Source organism: Nicotiana sylvestris, chromosome 4, assembly GCF_000393655.2.
Source record: "Nicotiana sylvestris chromosome 4, ASM39365v2, whole genome shotgun sequence".
Lineage (NCBI taxonomy): Eukaryota > Viridiplantae > Streptophyta > Magnoliopsida > Solanales > Solanaceae > Nicotiana > Nicotiana sylvestris.
The window spans coordinates 150,807,686-150,824,402 of record NC_091060.1 but is presented as its reverse complement, the minus strand read 5'-3'; the positions used below and the strand labels follow the sequence as shown (position 1 = coordinate 150,824,402).

General features: G+C 41.8%; 1 protein-coding gene across 1 annotated transcript; it reads right to left on the bottom strand.

Moving 5' to 3' along the window:
* Positions 1 to 4,481: 4,481 nt before the first annotated feature.
* Positions 4,482 to 7,721, bottom strand: LOC104242859 (exocyst complex component EXO70I-like). The gene is made up of 2 exons (XM_009797974.2): positions 6,756 to 7,721; positions 4,482 to 5,825 (listed from the first exon to the last, which is right to left on the bottom strand). The coding sequence occupies exons 1-2, from the start codon at positions 7,557 to 7,559 to the stop codon at positions 4,482 to 4,484; spliced, it is 2,148 nt and encodes a 715-aa protein (XP_009796276.1). The 5' UTR covers positions 7,560 to 7,721.
* Positions 7,722 to 16,717: the final 8,996 nt, after the last annotated feature.

Sequence of the window (16,717 nt, the reverse complement as noted above, 5' to 3'; positions counted from 1 at the left end):
TTTTCCGTGGAAAATGTTTTCCAAGAATATGTTTTCTTGGAAAACAAGTAATAATCTTATTCATTTTCCGGTTTTTGGTATGCAAATTAAGGAAAATGACTTCTCAAGAATATTCATAAATAATTTAGATATAATAAACATGAAGTCATAAACTTTCAAACCAACAACCTTCCGAGCCCAAAAAATTTCATAAACTTTCGAACAGCTAAACTTTCGAAACCGCGGAATTTCGAACCCGTAAATTTTAAAATTTCTAAACCCGTAAACTTCCAAACACATAAACCTTCGAACTCATAATTTAGGAACTTGTAAAATTTTGAACCCTTAAACCGATAAGTAAAAAAATTAAAGCTGAAAAGTATATTTAAATTTTTGTTTTAGGGAGATCGAGTTCATGCAGTGGCGCGGGGGGAGAGGGGGAGGTGACAGTAAAACGAATAAAAAAAGAAATTTATATTACAAAAATAAAGTAATTTTTTTGTGGGGGGAGGGGAGGGGGGACAGAGGGGGTTGGGGATGGTGGGTGGTGCAGAAAAACAAAAAAACAGAAATTTGAAATTGAAAAAAAAAATTGCGGGAGGGGGGTAGAGTGGGGTGGAGGGGTAGTAGGGTGGGTGGTAACGAAAAAACTGAAATTTGAAAAGAAAAAAAAAAGAGCCTTTTTGGAGAGAGGGGGTGGGGTGGGTTGGTGAGGGTGGGGAAGGTTAAGAAGGAGTTTTGGAAAATATTTTCTCTTCTCTTGATAAGGAAAATATTTTCCTCCAATTGGAGGAAATTGAGTTCATAAGGAATAAAATTTCCAAAACATTTAAGCCAACTAAACATGGAAAAATTGAAAAATATTTTCCGGAAAATGTTTTCCTTCATACCAAACACACCCTTAGTAGAAATTTATGGTGGTTTCATAAGTTTTCAAAGGCTAAGAAGGAGAGAGGGTAGGTGGTTTTGTTTCTTTGTCTTGCAAGAATGAAACAAGAGAGAAGGATATAGAAAGGCAAGTCTTCCAAAGTAATATCTAAACTTTAGATAAGTATGAAAAATGTGGCTGCCCAAATTATTAATATCTTTAGATAAATACAGAAGGTTGGCAGCCCAAAAACTTAATTGTATAATATATTTAGTAACAATTCATCAAAATAATATTAAGTGTTACACATAGCAACACAATGAAGCTTCTTTGTCAATATTAACACAACCTAAAGTAAGAAATTTCATATATTGCCAATTTCACGCTTAGGAAGTGCAAAGTAAAATATCTCCTCGTTATAAAAATGCTCAATCAAAAATGCAAATATTATTAAAATTTTGAGGTGCTACACTTATGGTGAAGTACCGAGGCCTGCAAAACGACAAAAATAGTGAGAGATACCAAAACCTTAGTGAAGTTCAAAAGGGAGAATTTGTGCCTTACCCGGTTAAACGCCTGTTGTGCCTCGTTGAAAAGACATGGGGGCACACCCCATTCATCTTTGTCTGGTCCTCCTCGGTCATCAGGCATTGAAGGTAGTTGGCTATGCCCACAGGAGCGGATATAACTCAAGCATCCTCCATGACAGTAAGAACAACCGCTCTCTTGCGACCGGGGTCTACATTCGGAGCGGGAAGTTGATTAACCAATTTTGGGCTCGAACTCGGCCTACCAGCTTCCGAAGATGCATCCTTCTTTGGGACTTTTAGGTCGCCCAGCCCAGAAAAATCTTCCAAAGTAGACGAATCCACACCATCAAAAAAGGAATGAAGGGGGTCGTCTGCGTCGTGGACTCCTTCAATTGACTTCTCTTTTCCTGCTCGGGCCTCCTCAAGCATGGACTTGGTGTAAGAGGGCGTCTCTACAATTTCTACTACACCAATCGCTTCCTTCGTATCAGAACCATATTCTCGGGGGGTCACAACCACCGTCTCCATCTTGGACTCTTGAGTCAGAGGAAGGTCGGTCTCACGACCCACCCCCTCAGCTGCGGCCTGCTCCCCGGCAAGGGTCGATCCGTGGACAACAAAGATGTCGTCTTCTTCAGACTCATCCCTGAGCCGGAGAAGCGAGTCAGAATATGGAACCCATGAGCTGGTACTCTTCTTGGGCTTACGAGCCACCCTCTTCTTTGGCTTCACCTCAGAACCCGGGGAGCCCGAAGACTTTCTTTTCCTCTTCTTCTTTCCCCCTACGGCAGCCCCGGGCTGTCCCGTAACGGAGGGATCAACGGACAGGGACACATCCTTATCCCTATACAAAGGTCTAAGTTCGGTGGTTTTAGGCAAACCTATGAAAAAAAGGATAAAGGTCAATATTATGTGAGTTAAGAGCACGGTAATAGCTATTCAAAGGAGAACCTTACCATGAGAACGGGCTTCTCATCGTCCCTTAGAAAGCTTGCGCCAAGAGTTCTAGAAGTATGACATCTGCTTGCAGATGCCTTCGACCCACTCTGTGAGCCGGGGGATCACATTAGGAACAGGGCAACAGCTGCACAACCACAAATATGAATAATGAGAAAGGAAATGAAGAATAATTGACACTTAAGAAAATACGACACTTACGATATGCATTCCACTTTTTGGGGAATGGCATGAACTCGGGGAGCATTATATTCTCGATTTTACCCGAACAAAATGCCCCTGCCAGCCTCGGTTCCGATCCTCGTCAATGCTCGAAAAGGTGGCCTTGCTGGCCCGGTGAGTGAGCTTGATTAGCCCCCCTTGAAAAATTGGAGGACTGTATAAACGGAGTAGATGGTCGAGGATAAAACGAGAGGATTCAGTGTGGTTCAAAAAATAACGAAGGAGGATCACGATTCTCTAAAGAGATGGGTAAATTTATCTGAGGCACACCTCGTACCTCTTACAAAAGGCCAAAATCACCGGGTCGACCGGGCCGAGCGTAAAGGGATAAGTGTAAACACTTAAGTACCCCTCCACGTGGGTAGTAATATCATCCTTGGGCTCGGGGGCTACTATGTCCTCGCCCTCCCATTTGCAATCCTCTAGGACTATGGAAAGGACATCTTCGGTAATAGAGCATATATATCTACATGCTCCTTCGCCTCGGTCCTGTTTAGATGAGACTTTCTCAAATTTGAAGTTTTCTGTGATTGAACAATCCCCGGGTATAAAGTTTTTCATAGGGGCTCGGGGACTTCCTCGGGGGAAGCCACCTCGGGAGTGGCCACCTCGAAAGCAATCACCTCGGCATCTGTGGCCGGGAGGAACTAACTTGGAGGTTTTAGCCATTACTATCTAAGAAAGTTTAAAGATTTAAAGAAAAAGTATGAAGGTTTGAAGGAACAAGTTTGAAGCTTGAAGAAAAGAGTAGGAAAACTTGAAGGTAGGATGAAAATCTGGGTAAGAACCTGAGAACAATTATGAAGATTTAAAGATGAAAGATGAAGATATGAAGGTTTGAAAGAGATGGTAATAGCTAGAAAATTCGAAGGTGGAAGTTTGATCGAAAAGTGAAAAAAGAGCAAAGGGTAGAAGCTTTTGTAGGGGAAATACGCGATGCTTCACATTCGGAGGCAACCGGCCGATGGTTGACACGTGTTCGAAGTCAGAATGACACGAGTGATGGGACGTTTCGACTTTTTCATCATCTCGGTTGTAACGTACGAAGGAAGGAACCGGGGAACATCTATCGTTTTTCATCGTTTCGACAAACCAACTCTTTGAGAAACGAGGGGACTATCTGTATACGGGTAAAACCGAGGCTAATGAGCACCCCGATTTACCGGTGGGGCAAATGAAGCAAAGACATAACTACATGGAATCAGAATCGAAGCTAGGAACCTCCCGTACTAAGCCCCGAACGAAGCGCTTACCATCGAAGCCATCGAGACAACGCCCCCCGAATCCGGTTCGAGCTCCAAGACCTCGGAAAACACTACCAAACTGTTGCACACGACTAACGAAGGGCCGTGATATCCGCGCCTAATCGGATATCACGGTGTGGATCTTGGCCCGTATCGGCAGCAGATCAGTGATTAACGAAAAAGAAAGATTTTTACCTTTCTTAGAATTGTACTAGGGATAAAACTGTTCTACTATATAAATGAGGTGATTTTTATTTGATGACACACTGTAACACGCATATCAAGGCAATATAAACTTGTTTTCTCTACTTTTATATTATTAAAAAGTTCTTATTTTTGCTCATAGATCTTCATATATATTTTGGCTCCGAATCGAAGGCAGACCAATTGTTAAGCCCAGATCTGAGCCCGGACTCAAAACCACAACTAGTTTGGTTATTTATTTTATCTTTGATTTGCTTATCTAACGTTATTGATCACTTGTATTGAATTAATCCACATATCCTTAAAACCGCGTATAAATTCAATTGTTATCCATTTTTAAGGGTAAACAATATTGTACACAGGTCTTAAGGCTGTAATCTTAACAACAGCTTAACACAAATGTTACCAGAAAAAGATTTTAATCACATTTCTTCTAACAAATGGTTGTCCTTCACATAACATTAACTGAAAAGTTTATCAGGCATCAATGCCACTTGACTTGGACCTCCTAAAGTCTTTGCTCCTGCGGGATTGTTCGCCTGATAATGATTTACTACCATCCGAAGGATCTTTCATTTGTCGTGACCTCAAAGATGATTTTCCAGAAGTCTTATGATCAGCAACCTCAAACATATGATTCAATGAATCTTCTATGTACTCAGGAGAAGTATAGGATTTGACATGTAAAGAAGACGCGAAATTGTTCAAGAATTCGGTATATGCAGGCACAACAAGCTTCACAGTAGCCTCTCTCATTTGCTCTCTCAAGTCTGAATCGGGTATGTGATAAAAGCTTTTATGCCTTTGAGTAATGTCATCAAATCCTTTAGCGAACGCCTCCATTTTCCCTCGTACCATAGCAGTAACTCCATCTTTATCAACTCTTTTAATATCCTCTTTGTCCAGCAGCCTCACTAGAGATCCCCAAGCTTGTTTTTGATATGAATAAGCTGATTCTTCAGCCACAATTTTGTATGTCTTCTTCATATACTGATCTCCCATTAGCTTCCCGAGTTCTGTACTTCTTGTCCTCATGTAAATGTACCAATAAGTGTTCATGACAAACACGTGAGGCAATACTTTGTCTTTATACCTCAGTTTTTTGGATTCAATATTCCTCCGGATGGCGTCCATGATGTTAAACATAGCATCTTTCAGCAAGTTTTCATCCGTTTCGGTTGTTGAAAGTATTCCAGCTTTCCATATTTGTTCTATCTTGAGAACTCTGACCATTGTCGCGCTATAGGCATCCGTTAGAAGGTATTTAAGATAGTTAGTAGCGTAACGAACAAGTTTTGGAACTGAACCATCTTGTGGAGGAAGAACATCCTGATTAGCCTCAATTTGAAGGCCAAGCTCAAAGAAGACTTTGGTTGAGGAATGTACAAGCAGTTTCTCCAGTTCTCTGTATCGCGACCAGATATCAGCACCAGCTTCACCAGCGAAAATCTCAGAGAACTCGGGTTTTAGCCTTTCCAATGATTCAAGCATATCTAACAGCTTGAACAGCTTTTGGGGTTCTTTCTTGCTTCGTGCAACCCCTTCCCCGAATCGAAAGAAGACAGCCATTATCTTGTCGGCAATCTTGACAAAACACTCTGGCCATATTACTCCATCCATTATTGTCCCTAAAACTTGGCAGCAGAGTTTCTTTTCTGATACAAATACATTTTTGATAGCAAGTTCAAAGTGTTGGATCCAAAGGGATATTGCTGTCTCTAGGCTCTCCCATTCCATCTCATCGATTTCTTCTGGACTGTATGTTTTTAGGTACTCGGGGTTCAGTCTCATCAATGCTTTGGCTGCTCTTCTATACCTTACCTGTGGGATAAAGCAGAATACCATAATCATTATAAGTAGCCAATAGCTGTATACATCAAATCTTAAGCCATTGAGCAATCTAGAAAGCTGTTGGATTGAACATATAATAACCATCATCAAATAGTTTTGTTGACTAATTCTTCATCAAACAATCTAAGAGAATATAGACATTGGATCAAGAAATTTCCTATTTAACTTTCACTTTCTTAATCCATGCTTACCAAAAGATCTAAGAAGAATAGATACAGCGATTAGTGACAAACCAAGTTAATATCTATTGTGTGCGATGAAATTTATTCCATATAAAATGAGGATTTAATCAGGTGATACTCAGCAGTCAGCTCCATAATCTGAAATAGCAGATTTAACAAGACTCGATCCTTCTTTCTTCGTTCTCACTCTTTTGTCTCCTCTGCTCTAGGAATGTTTTAAGATATGAGAATGTTGATTGGCAAAAGAGAAGAACTTGGTCGAGAGTCAGGTTTAACAATGTAAGCCAGCTAGCACAATATCAGTGATAAACCAAGCTAACATGCATTGTTTGCAGATGATATCTAATAAGCCAAGCTAAAATGAGGATTTATATCAGGTTCCTTTATATCCACGGCTCTAGGCTAAGTAAACACTTGAAAATGTTGATTGGCACATAGAAGAACATAGTCGATTGTTAGATTTTAATAATCTAAGCCTTCTAGCACAAAACTCGTCATCAAGGATCACTAATCAACATAAAAATGAAGCTTAATCCTGTATAAAAGTCATCTAATAAACATATGTTACTACAAGTTATAAGTTTGATTTCAAAGCCTATGTTTATACAATAGCCACTTAAAGTAGTCAAGACATGAAAGACATAATTAAGTAAATAAAAGTGTGTTCTGTCTAATGAGGTGATCACATAATTTAGCATATAGATCGACAATCCCTTACCTTCACAAAAATATCAATGCATATGTCAAGACAGTCATTTGCAGCCAGGGTCTCAGAGATTTTAGTAAGCACTTCAACCTCTAATTCACTTCCTAAATCTCTTGGCACCATTTCAGCAGCAACATCATCTTGATCATCACTATAAACTTTTCCCTCCATAAAATTCCTATGCCTCATCTTATTCAACAAACTCTCATATTCATCTTGCAAATTCAATAAAGCATCATCAAACAGCCCATCAAATCTCATAGCATCAACTTCAGTTTCAGAAAGGGATTTAAGGGTAATCAAAGTTTCCCTCAATCGACGCGTCCTGAACTGATCAGTAGCTTTAGTCCTACTTAAAAACTCCACCACTTCTTGCAATTTTTGAATAGCTGGCTCACACTCTTTGCTTGTTGAATTAATAGCCTCATTCAAATTCTCCACTGTGTCTACATACTTGATCAATTTCTCGAGCCTTTTATTTGATGATTTCTCATTAGATAATTTGGTAGCAAGATCAAGAAGTCTCCGTTGGAGGGATTCAGAAAGTTTGAAACTTTCAAGAAGTGAAAGAGCTGGAGAAATTGCTCTATTGATTCTTATATCAAGGGCTTTGTTAGCAATTGAAAGAGATTGTAAGGGAGCTATTCTTCTAGAAGCAATGGATAGATTTTCTTGCATACCATCGAATTTATCTTCCATTTCTGCTAAGCTTGTTTCAACATTGAATGAGATTTGAATAAGGTTCTTGAGATCAGAACGAGCTTCTTTAAGTTTGGCTAGCATTTGATCATCTTCTTTTAGCTTCTCTATTGACATTGTTTTAGTGATTGAGTGAATTTGATTCTAGATTTGTGAGGTGTTACGGGAGTAATATTCCAACAGTTATGAGTTAATTTCTAATTTCCGAGGGAGATTTGAATAGAACAATGAGGGTATCAAAATGGTGACAAAAAGAGGAAGAAGACAGGAGAGAAGATATCGATGACCAAGTCTCGAAGAGAACGAAAGAACAAATGGCAATGAGCTGCAGGAATATACATATGGCAAAAGCGACACTATTCGGACATTCCTAATTGAATTTGCCGTTCGATCATATTCTATGTCTTTGCTCGTCGGATGTGAACTTTTGATGACATTTACTTCATTTTTTCGAACAATGAAACGTGAAGAAATTGCTTAATGGTAATTATAGAAAGAGAAAAATTAAAAAATTTATCTTTACTGAAATAAGGAAACAAAGTAATTTTCCCCTGTAAACATCACAGTGCTAAAACGTCATAATTTGATCGAACGGCCACAGAACCACATAACCAAAGACTGCCGACAACTAACAGAGGAAGTAGCCCGGTTATTCAACAAGGGATATCTCCGAGAGTTTCCGAGTGATCGAGTCAAAAATCACTTTAGGAATAGGAACTCCAACAAGCAAATTGAACAAGGGGAATCTCAGCACGTCATTAACATTATCATAAATGGTGGAGTTGACGTCCCCAGGGGCCGGTGTTAAAGCGCACTAAATTGTCCATTATAAGGAAAAACGGACTAGAGATTATGTACCGAAGGGAACCGTATCTTTCAACGACGAGGACGTTGAAGGCATCGTGCAACCACACAATGATGCACTGGTAATATCTGTACTCATAAATAAATCTCGAGTTAAGCGTGTGTTAATTGATCCAGGTAGCTCGGCCAATATTATCAGATCGAGGGTCGTGGAAGAGTTGGGTCTACAAAACCAAACTGTGCCTGCAGTTCGAGTTTTAAACAGATTTAACATGGCATGTGAGACCACTAAAGGGGAGAAAACCCTGTCGGTAAACACCGCTGGAACCGTTCATGAAACAAAGTTCTACGTGAATGAAGGAGTTATGAGATACAACGCTTTATTCGGGAGGCCATGGATTCACAACATGAGGTCAGTACTCTCGACACTACATCATGCGTTGAAATTCCCCACACCGAGAGGGATCAAAATAGTTTATGGAGAGCAATCTGCCGCAAAAGAAATGTTCGCGGTCGATGAGGTGGTCCCGATATCCACACTCTCGACATCGAAGAACCCAAGTTTGGTCACCAAGGAAGAAACCAAATAGCAATCACCAACACCGGCCCCGACTGAACCAGAAAAGCGGGAGACGGGCGAGGATGACGATTACGGAGTCCCCAGGTCTTTCATAGCCCCTGACGATTTCGATGCCACCAAGTCAACGATTGAGGAGCTGGAGCAAGTCATATTGATCGAGTGCCTGCCTGATCGGAAGGTATACCTGGTCAGGGGGCTAACTCTTGAGCTTAGGAAAAAGCTCATTGAATTCTTTATAGCTAATATAGATTGTTTCGCTTAGTCCCATCTTGGCATGACAGGGATCCTGCTGGAAATAACTACTCACAAGCAGAGCCTAGACTCAAAGTTTCACCCGGTTAAACAGAAGAGGAGGCCTTAGTCCGAAGTCAAGCATGCATTCATCAAGACAAGGTATCCAAACTCCTTAAAATAGGTTCCATTCGGGAAGTTAAGCACCCGGATTGGTTAACAAGCGTAGTGGTAGTGCTTAAAAGAGGAAATAAATTAAGAATGTGTGTAGACTATAAAGACTTGAACAAGGCATGCCCTAAGGACTCTTTTCCTTTGCCTAACATCGATCGCATGATTGATTCGACTGCCGACCACGAGATACTCAGCTTTCTCGATGCCTATTCCGGGTACAACCAGATCCGGATAGACCCGGGCGACCAAGAAAAGACTTTCTTCATCACTAAATACGACACCTATTGTTATAACATAATGCCATGGGAACTAAAAAATGTTGGTGCCACTTACCAACGCGTAGTTAATCAGATGTTCGAAGAGCAAATAGGAAAATTAATGGAGGTTTACACTGACGACATGTTTGTTAAGTCCCTGCGAGCAGAGGACCATTTGAAACATTTGCAAAAAACCTTCAACATACTGAAGAAATACAATATGAAGCTGAACCCGGAGAAATGCGCATTCGGAGTCGAGTCCGGGAAGTTCCTCAAATTCATGGTGTCCAACCGGGGGATCGAGATCAATCTCAACAAGATCAAGGCCATAAAAGACATCACCGTGGTGGACAATATCAAGGTCGTTCAAAGGCTAATCGGGCGCATAGGCGCCCTGGGTCAGTTCATTTCAAGGTCCTCCGATAAGAGCCATCGGCTCGTCTTGTTATTGAAAAAGAAGAATAACGTCTCCTGGACCCCGGAGTGCTAGCAAGTTTTGGAAAAACTCAAACGGTACCTTTCGAGTCCACCTTTGCTTCATACTCCGAAGGCAAACGAACGGTTGTACATGTACTTAGCGGTATCCGAGATAGCGGTAAGTAGAGTCTTAGTCCGGGAAGAAGAATGTACGCAATTTTCTATATATTATCTTAATAGGACTCTAGGTGAGATTGAAACAAGATCCTCACCTGGAAAAATTGGTACTCGCTTTGCTAAGAGCCTCTAGGAAGTTAAGGCCATATTTTCAGTGATATCTCATATATGTCATTACTACTTACCCATTGAGGAACATAATGCACAAACCCGACCTCTCGGGACGATTGGCCAAATGGGTCGTGGAAATTAGTGGGTACTATATTGAATATCGACCCCGAACCACCATCAAATCTCAAATATTGGCAGACTTCATAGCCGACTTCACGACAGCCTTAATACCCGAATTCGAAAAGGAATTATTGGTAACCTCGAGGACCTCCTCGGGGATCTGGACCCTCTTTATGGACGGTGGCTCGAACGCAAAAGGGTCCCAATTCGGCATCATATTGAAGCCGCCCACGGGTAACGTATTTAGTTAATCTATTAAAATCGTGAAATTGACTAACAATGAGGCCAAGTATGAGGCCATGATTGCAGGTCTCGAATTGTCTAAAAGCCTGGGGGCCAAAGTGATCGAAGCTAAATGTGATTCCCTCCTTTTGGTGAATCAAGTCAATGGGACATTCGAGGGAAAGAGGAATGAATGCGAAGATACTTGGATAGACTACAGGTAACGCTACATCGATTCAAAGAATGGACCCTACAACATGTGCCTCGAGATCAAAATAGCGAAGCCGATGCTCTAGCTAACTTGGGGTCGGTTGATGACGATGAATTCAGCTCGGGAACGGTCGTACAACTCATGAAATGGGTAGTGGAAGAAGGCCCACGCCCAGGTAAACTCGACAAGCTTAACCTGGGACTAGAGAAAGAAGTATATATATTACATGAAGACCGGAAAGCTACCCTTGGATCCTAGAGAATCGAGAGCTCTGCGCATGAAGGCGGCTAGGTTCAGCATGTTCGAAGATAACTCCCTGTTCAAAAGAACGTTCGATGGCCCACTCGCCATATGTTTGTGACTAGGAGACACTGAATATGTTTTGAGGAAAGTTCACGAAGGTACCTGCGAAAACTATTCAGGGGCCGAATTATTGGTTCGTAAGATAATCAGAGTCGGATATTACTGGATCGACATGGAGAAAGATGCAAAATAATTCGTGCGAAAATGCGACGACTTTCAGAGGCACGCCCTAATGATCTATCAACCCGGGAAGCTACTATATTCGGTCTTGTCACCTTGGCCATTCATGAAATGGGGAATGGAAATTGCCGGTCCCCTACAACGGGCACCCGGTAAGGCTCAATTTATATTATTTATGATTCACTATTTTTCTAAATAGGTTAAAGCTCAGGTATTTGAGAAAGTCAGAGAAAAAGAAGTTATTGATTTTATTTGGGACCACATAATATGTTAGTTCAGAATGTTGGCCTAGATCGTATGGGACAATGGGAAGCAGTTCATCGGTAGCAAGGTAAGCAATTTTTTCGAGGACCATAAGATCAAAAGGATCCTGTCAACACCCTACCACCCTAGTGGGAACGGGCAAGCGGAGTCTACAAACAAGACCATACTCCAAAACCTTAAGAAATGGTTGACCGATGCCAAAGGAAAATGGATGGAAATTTTACTCGAAGTCCTGTGGGCATACCGTACGACCTCAAAGTCTAGTAATGGGGCCACCTCATTTTCGTTGGTCTACAGTGCCGAAGCACTAATATCGGTCAAGGTAGGAGAACCAAGTTTTAGGTTTTGATATGCGATCGAAGAGTCGAACGGTGAGGCCATGAGTACGAGCCTGGAACTATTAGATGAGAGGCGTGAGGCCGCCCTCGTCCAGTTAACCGACCAAAAACAACAGATAGAAAGGTATTACAATCGGAGAGCCAACCTCCGACACTTCAATATCAGGGACTTGGTGTTAAGAAAGGTGACACTGAACACCCCGAACCCGAATGAAGGGAAGCTAGGAACGAATTGGGAAGGTCCATATTGAATTATCGAGATTATCGATAAAGGTTCGTACAAACTCGAAGCCAGGGAACGGTGAGCAACTACCGAACAACTGGAACGTGACCCACTTAAAACGATACCACTGCTAAGGTATGATATATATATTGCGAATGGGACTAACATTTTCAAGCAACATACAAAGGATGATGTATTTGTAAGGCCTGAAAGCACACGTTGCACTCTTTTTCCCTTGAACCGGTTTTGTCCTAAATGGGTTTTTCTGCAAAAATTTTAACGAGGCAACAGTGGATCATGCTAACTTAGAATCAGAGATTGATTTTGAATCGGAGTTGATGGTCACATCAATAGTATCCGAGCCATCTCGACGATCGACCTCGAATACTGGGGGCTATCACCCTCGGGTAATGATTTTAGCAAGGAAGGAAACTTTGTCCTTGAACAGTCTAAGCTCAGTGGATAGGATTTGTTATAAGGGCCAAACGGTCAAATGAATCGTGCCCGCGTAGACCACTTAAGCCATAACACGAAGCTCAGACATACTTACAATCTTGTATGATACGCACAGGAATGAAAGAAAGTTTCTACCTTGTAGATACATATTTTTTTCCTTAAGAGTATTGCATTTTGTTCCTTAAAAATATCGAGCTTAAGGGCCGCCTCTATCCGGATCCAATAGATTGCCCCTACTCGAGGACTGTTGTCCAAGACAAACTCGGACAGCTCGGGCTATCGAAGCCTGGAGGTACAAAGCCTATTAGGCAATACCTGAACTTAAAAGTCTACGGCCACTCCCACTCGGGGACTGTCATCTAAGAAAACTCGGATTGCTCGGGATATCAAAGCCCGGAGGTACAAAGCCTATTAGGTAGTCCCCGAACTTAAAAGGCTACGGCCACCCTAAAAACGGCTTGGAGATGTCTGAAGCCCGTAATCAAAACATAAGGCCTTCAAAATCCCAAACCATCTCGAAGGTTACCCTAGGCAAATTATGTTTAAAAACATTTAAATGAGCATTTTGGGGAAAGCCTCCAGTCATCCCAAGCCCCCACAAGTTTCAAGCAAAACTTGCATCGAGAACAAGTCTTGTTCGGACCTCCGAACAATAACTTACTACTACATTTTATTCCGTGCCAAGGCATTTAAAATCTCTGCAATTGTAAAAAATGCTAAAGTTAATAGACTTGAATATTGCCAAAAGGGAAAAATTCCTCATATATACATTCCAAAATGTCTTTACAAAGGCCAATGAAAATGGCCTCAACAAAATAAATGTACAAAATACAAAAACAAAGACAAAAATTCCTTAGGCATCTACGCCTGATCTTCACCAGAACATACCTCATCACTAGAGCCATCGAGGTATTCTCCATCCTCGGGTTTGCCGAAGCCCTTAGAGCTTTCTTCACCCTCGGGTTCAGCCAGCTCCCTGGACTCATCCTTGAGCTGGTTAACCTCAGCCTGGTACCAAAGAAAGATTTCATGATTGAGTATCGAGGCCTGGAAAAGTATAACAGAACGAAGACATGAGAATTATCAAGAACTAAGTCAGAGAATGAAAGAGCATAATGATGTCTTACCCGGTTCAGTGCCTGTTACGCTTCGTTGAACAAGCACGCACATCCACCTCATTCATTTTCGCCCGGTCTTCTTTGGTTACCAGGCACCGAAGGTAGCTCACTATTCCAACGGGAGCAGAACGAACCTAGGCATCCTCCGGGATGGTAATGATTATTAACCTCTTATGGTCAAGATCCATGCTCGGGCGAGGAACCGGTTGATTAATTTTGGGCTCGAGTTCAGCCCGCCGACCTCAGAAAACGGGTCTTTCCTCGGAACCTCTAAGTCTCCCGACCTGGAGAAGTCTTCCAGAGCGGTCGAGTCCATACCTTCGAAAAAAGAACGAAGGGGATCGTCCGCACCATGGGCTCCTTTGTTGGACTACTCCTTCACTGCTCAGGCTTCGTTAAAAATGGACTCGATGAATGAAGGAGACCCAAATCTCTATGACATCGAGTGGAGCAGAGCCGGCGTCTCGAGGGGTTCCAGCCCTCATCTCTACATTGACATCCTGAATCTGAGAGGGATTAGCCTCCGTTATTTCTCCCTCGGCTGCCGCCCGCTCTTCAGGGGAGGTCGGATCACGGGCCACAAAAATATCATCTTCCTCGGGTTCATCCCTGAGCCAAAAAAGCGATTCCGAGTTGGGTGCTCGAGAGCTATACTTCTCATATGGCTTACGGGCCAACCTTCTCCTTGGCTTCTTCTTCTCTAAGCTCGGGGAACCCAGAGCCTTCCTTTTATTCTTCTCTCCTATTGTTTCCCTGAAGAGAAGGGATTAATAAATAGGTCCTCTTCCCCTACTGAAGGCCTATGCTCAATGGTCTTTGGCAAGCCTGCGAAAAGAAAAAAAAAGAGAAAATGAGAATAAGATGCTAAAAAGGGAGACTAATGTTACTTATTCGGGAGAGAGGCCTTATCGTGAGAACGAGACTCCCAGCGAACCTTTGAGAATTCACGCCATGTGCGCTCAGAATAAGGCATCTACAAACAAATAACCTCGATCCACTTCTTGAACCGAGGAATGGCATTTGGGACTGGAGCAGCAGCTGCACCACCACAAATACTGGTGAGGAAAAAGGAGATGAGCATAAAATTGACATTTAAAAGGAAGTTGTGATTATGTGATACATTCCACTTCTTGGGAAATGCCATAAACTCGGAAGTGATCAAGTCTGCGGCCTTCACCCGAACGAGCGTCCTGCTAGCCCCGATCCTGGTCCTCAGCGATACTCGAGAATGGGGCTTTGCTAGCCTGGCATGTGAGTTTTATCAGTCCCTCTTGGAAGATTCGAGGACTGTATAGGCGAGGTAGGTGATCGATGGTGAACCGATGGGATTTGGTCTTGTTTATGAAGTATCGAAGAAGGATTACGATCCTCCACAACGACCGGTGGATCTGACCGAGGCATACTTCATACCTCTTACAAAAGTCCAGAATAACCGAGTTCACCTGGCCCAGTGTGAAGGGATAAGTGTAAACACTCAGATACCCCTCCACATGGGTAGTAATTGCATTCTCGGGCCCGAGGACTACTACGTCCTTATCCACCCAACCGCAGTCCTTTCAAACAACAGGAAGGACGTCTTCGATGATGAAGCATATATACCTAGATACTGCCTCACACAGGCCCTGCACTGACGAGCTCTTTTCGACCTTAAAATAATCTGTGACCGACCCCTCCCCTCGGGGACTGACATTTTCTAGGGAGGCTCGGCAGCCAGTTGGGAGTGGTTTCCTCGACTTTGGTAGTCAATTGCAAAGAAGAGGAAGCGACTTTTTGGGGAACAATTTTGGAAGTTTTAGCCATTGTTATCTGGAAAAAGCTTGAAAACTACGAAGAAAGGTTCAAAGATGAAAGGTCAAGTGTGCTGGATTGGATAGAAAACAAGTAAAAACTTGCAACTTACTGAGCAATCTTGAAGAATGGAGGTAAAAAATATTAGAGTATGAAGAAAGGGTAATGATATCCTGAAGACTTGAAGGTAGAAACTTGGCCAAAAGGTAAAAAATGAACGAATAAGGGAAGTATTTATAGAGACTTCATGTCGTTGCACATTCAGGGATAACCTGTCGATGGCTGACGCGTGTTTGAAATCACAATGACACAACTGACGGGACGTTTCAGTTTCTTTGTCGTTTCTATCACGGCGTATTGAAGAAGGAATCGAAGTGCATATGTCGTTTCTCGTTGTTTCCATAAACTTACTCTCCGAGAAACAAGGAGACTATCTGTATACAGGTGAAACAGAGACCTTTGGATGCCTCAGTTCTCGATGAAGTAAACGGAGCAGAGATGCTATGGTAAGGAACCGGAATCGGGGCAAGGAGCCCCTCGAGTCGAGGTCCGGACAAAACACCTACCCTCAAATGAATCGGGACCATATCCCCCCCAAGTCCGATTTGAACCCCAAATTTCGGAGAGCATTACTAGATAATCGAGCACGACAAGCAACGGGCCGTGATATCCGTGCCCAGTCGGATATCACGGCGTGAATCTTAGCACGTATCGGCAGAAAATAAGTGATTAGCACAACGGAAGATTTTTACCTCTTTTGGAATTTGTAATTAAGGTAAAACTCCCCTACTATATAAAGGGAGTCAAACTATTCATTAGGATCATTGTAACACGCATATCAATACAATATACTCTATTTTCTCTGTTATTCAAAGTTCTTACTTTTGTTCATCAATTCTTCATTATCGTGAGCCCGACATCGAAGACGGACATTACATTAGAGTTGTTACTAAGTCCGTAATCACTCCCCTCAATTGGTTTGACAATTTATTACGTTCCTTATCTATTTAATCTAACACCATTTATCATTTATATTGAATTAATCCGCATATCCTTAAAACCACATATAAATTTAATTATTATCCGTTTTCGAGGTTAGACAGATTTGCTCTAGCGGAACTAGGTGTTTCACTGTGGGATATCAAAATATAAATAAGTAAATATATATATATATATATATATATATATATATATATATATATATATATATATATATATATATATATTTAGACACATACTCACACACATAAGGTATAAATTTTTAACCTAGCCACACAAGGTAATTTTTTGGCGTGTAAATT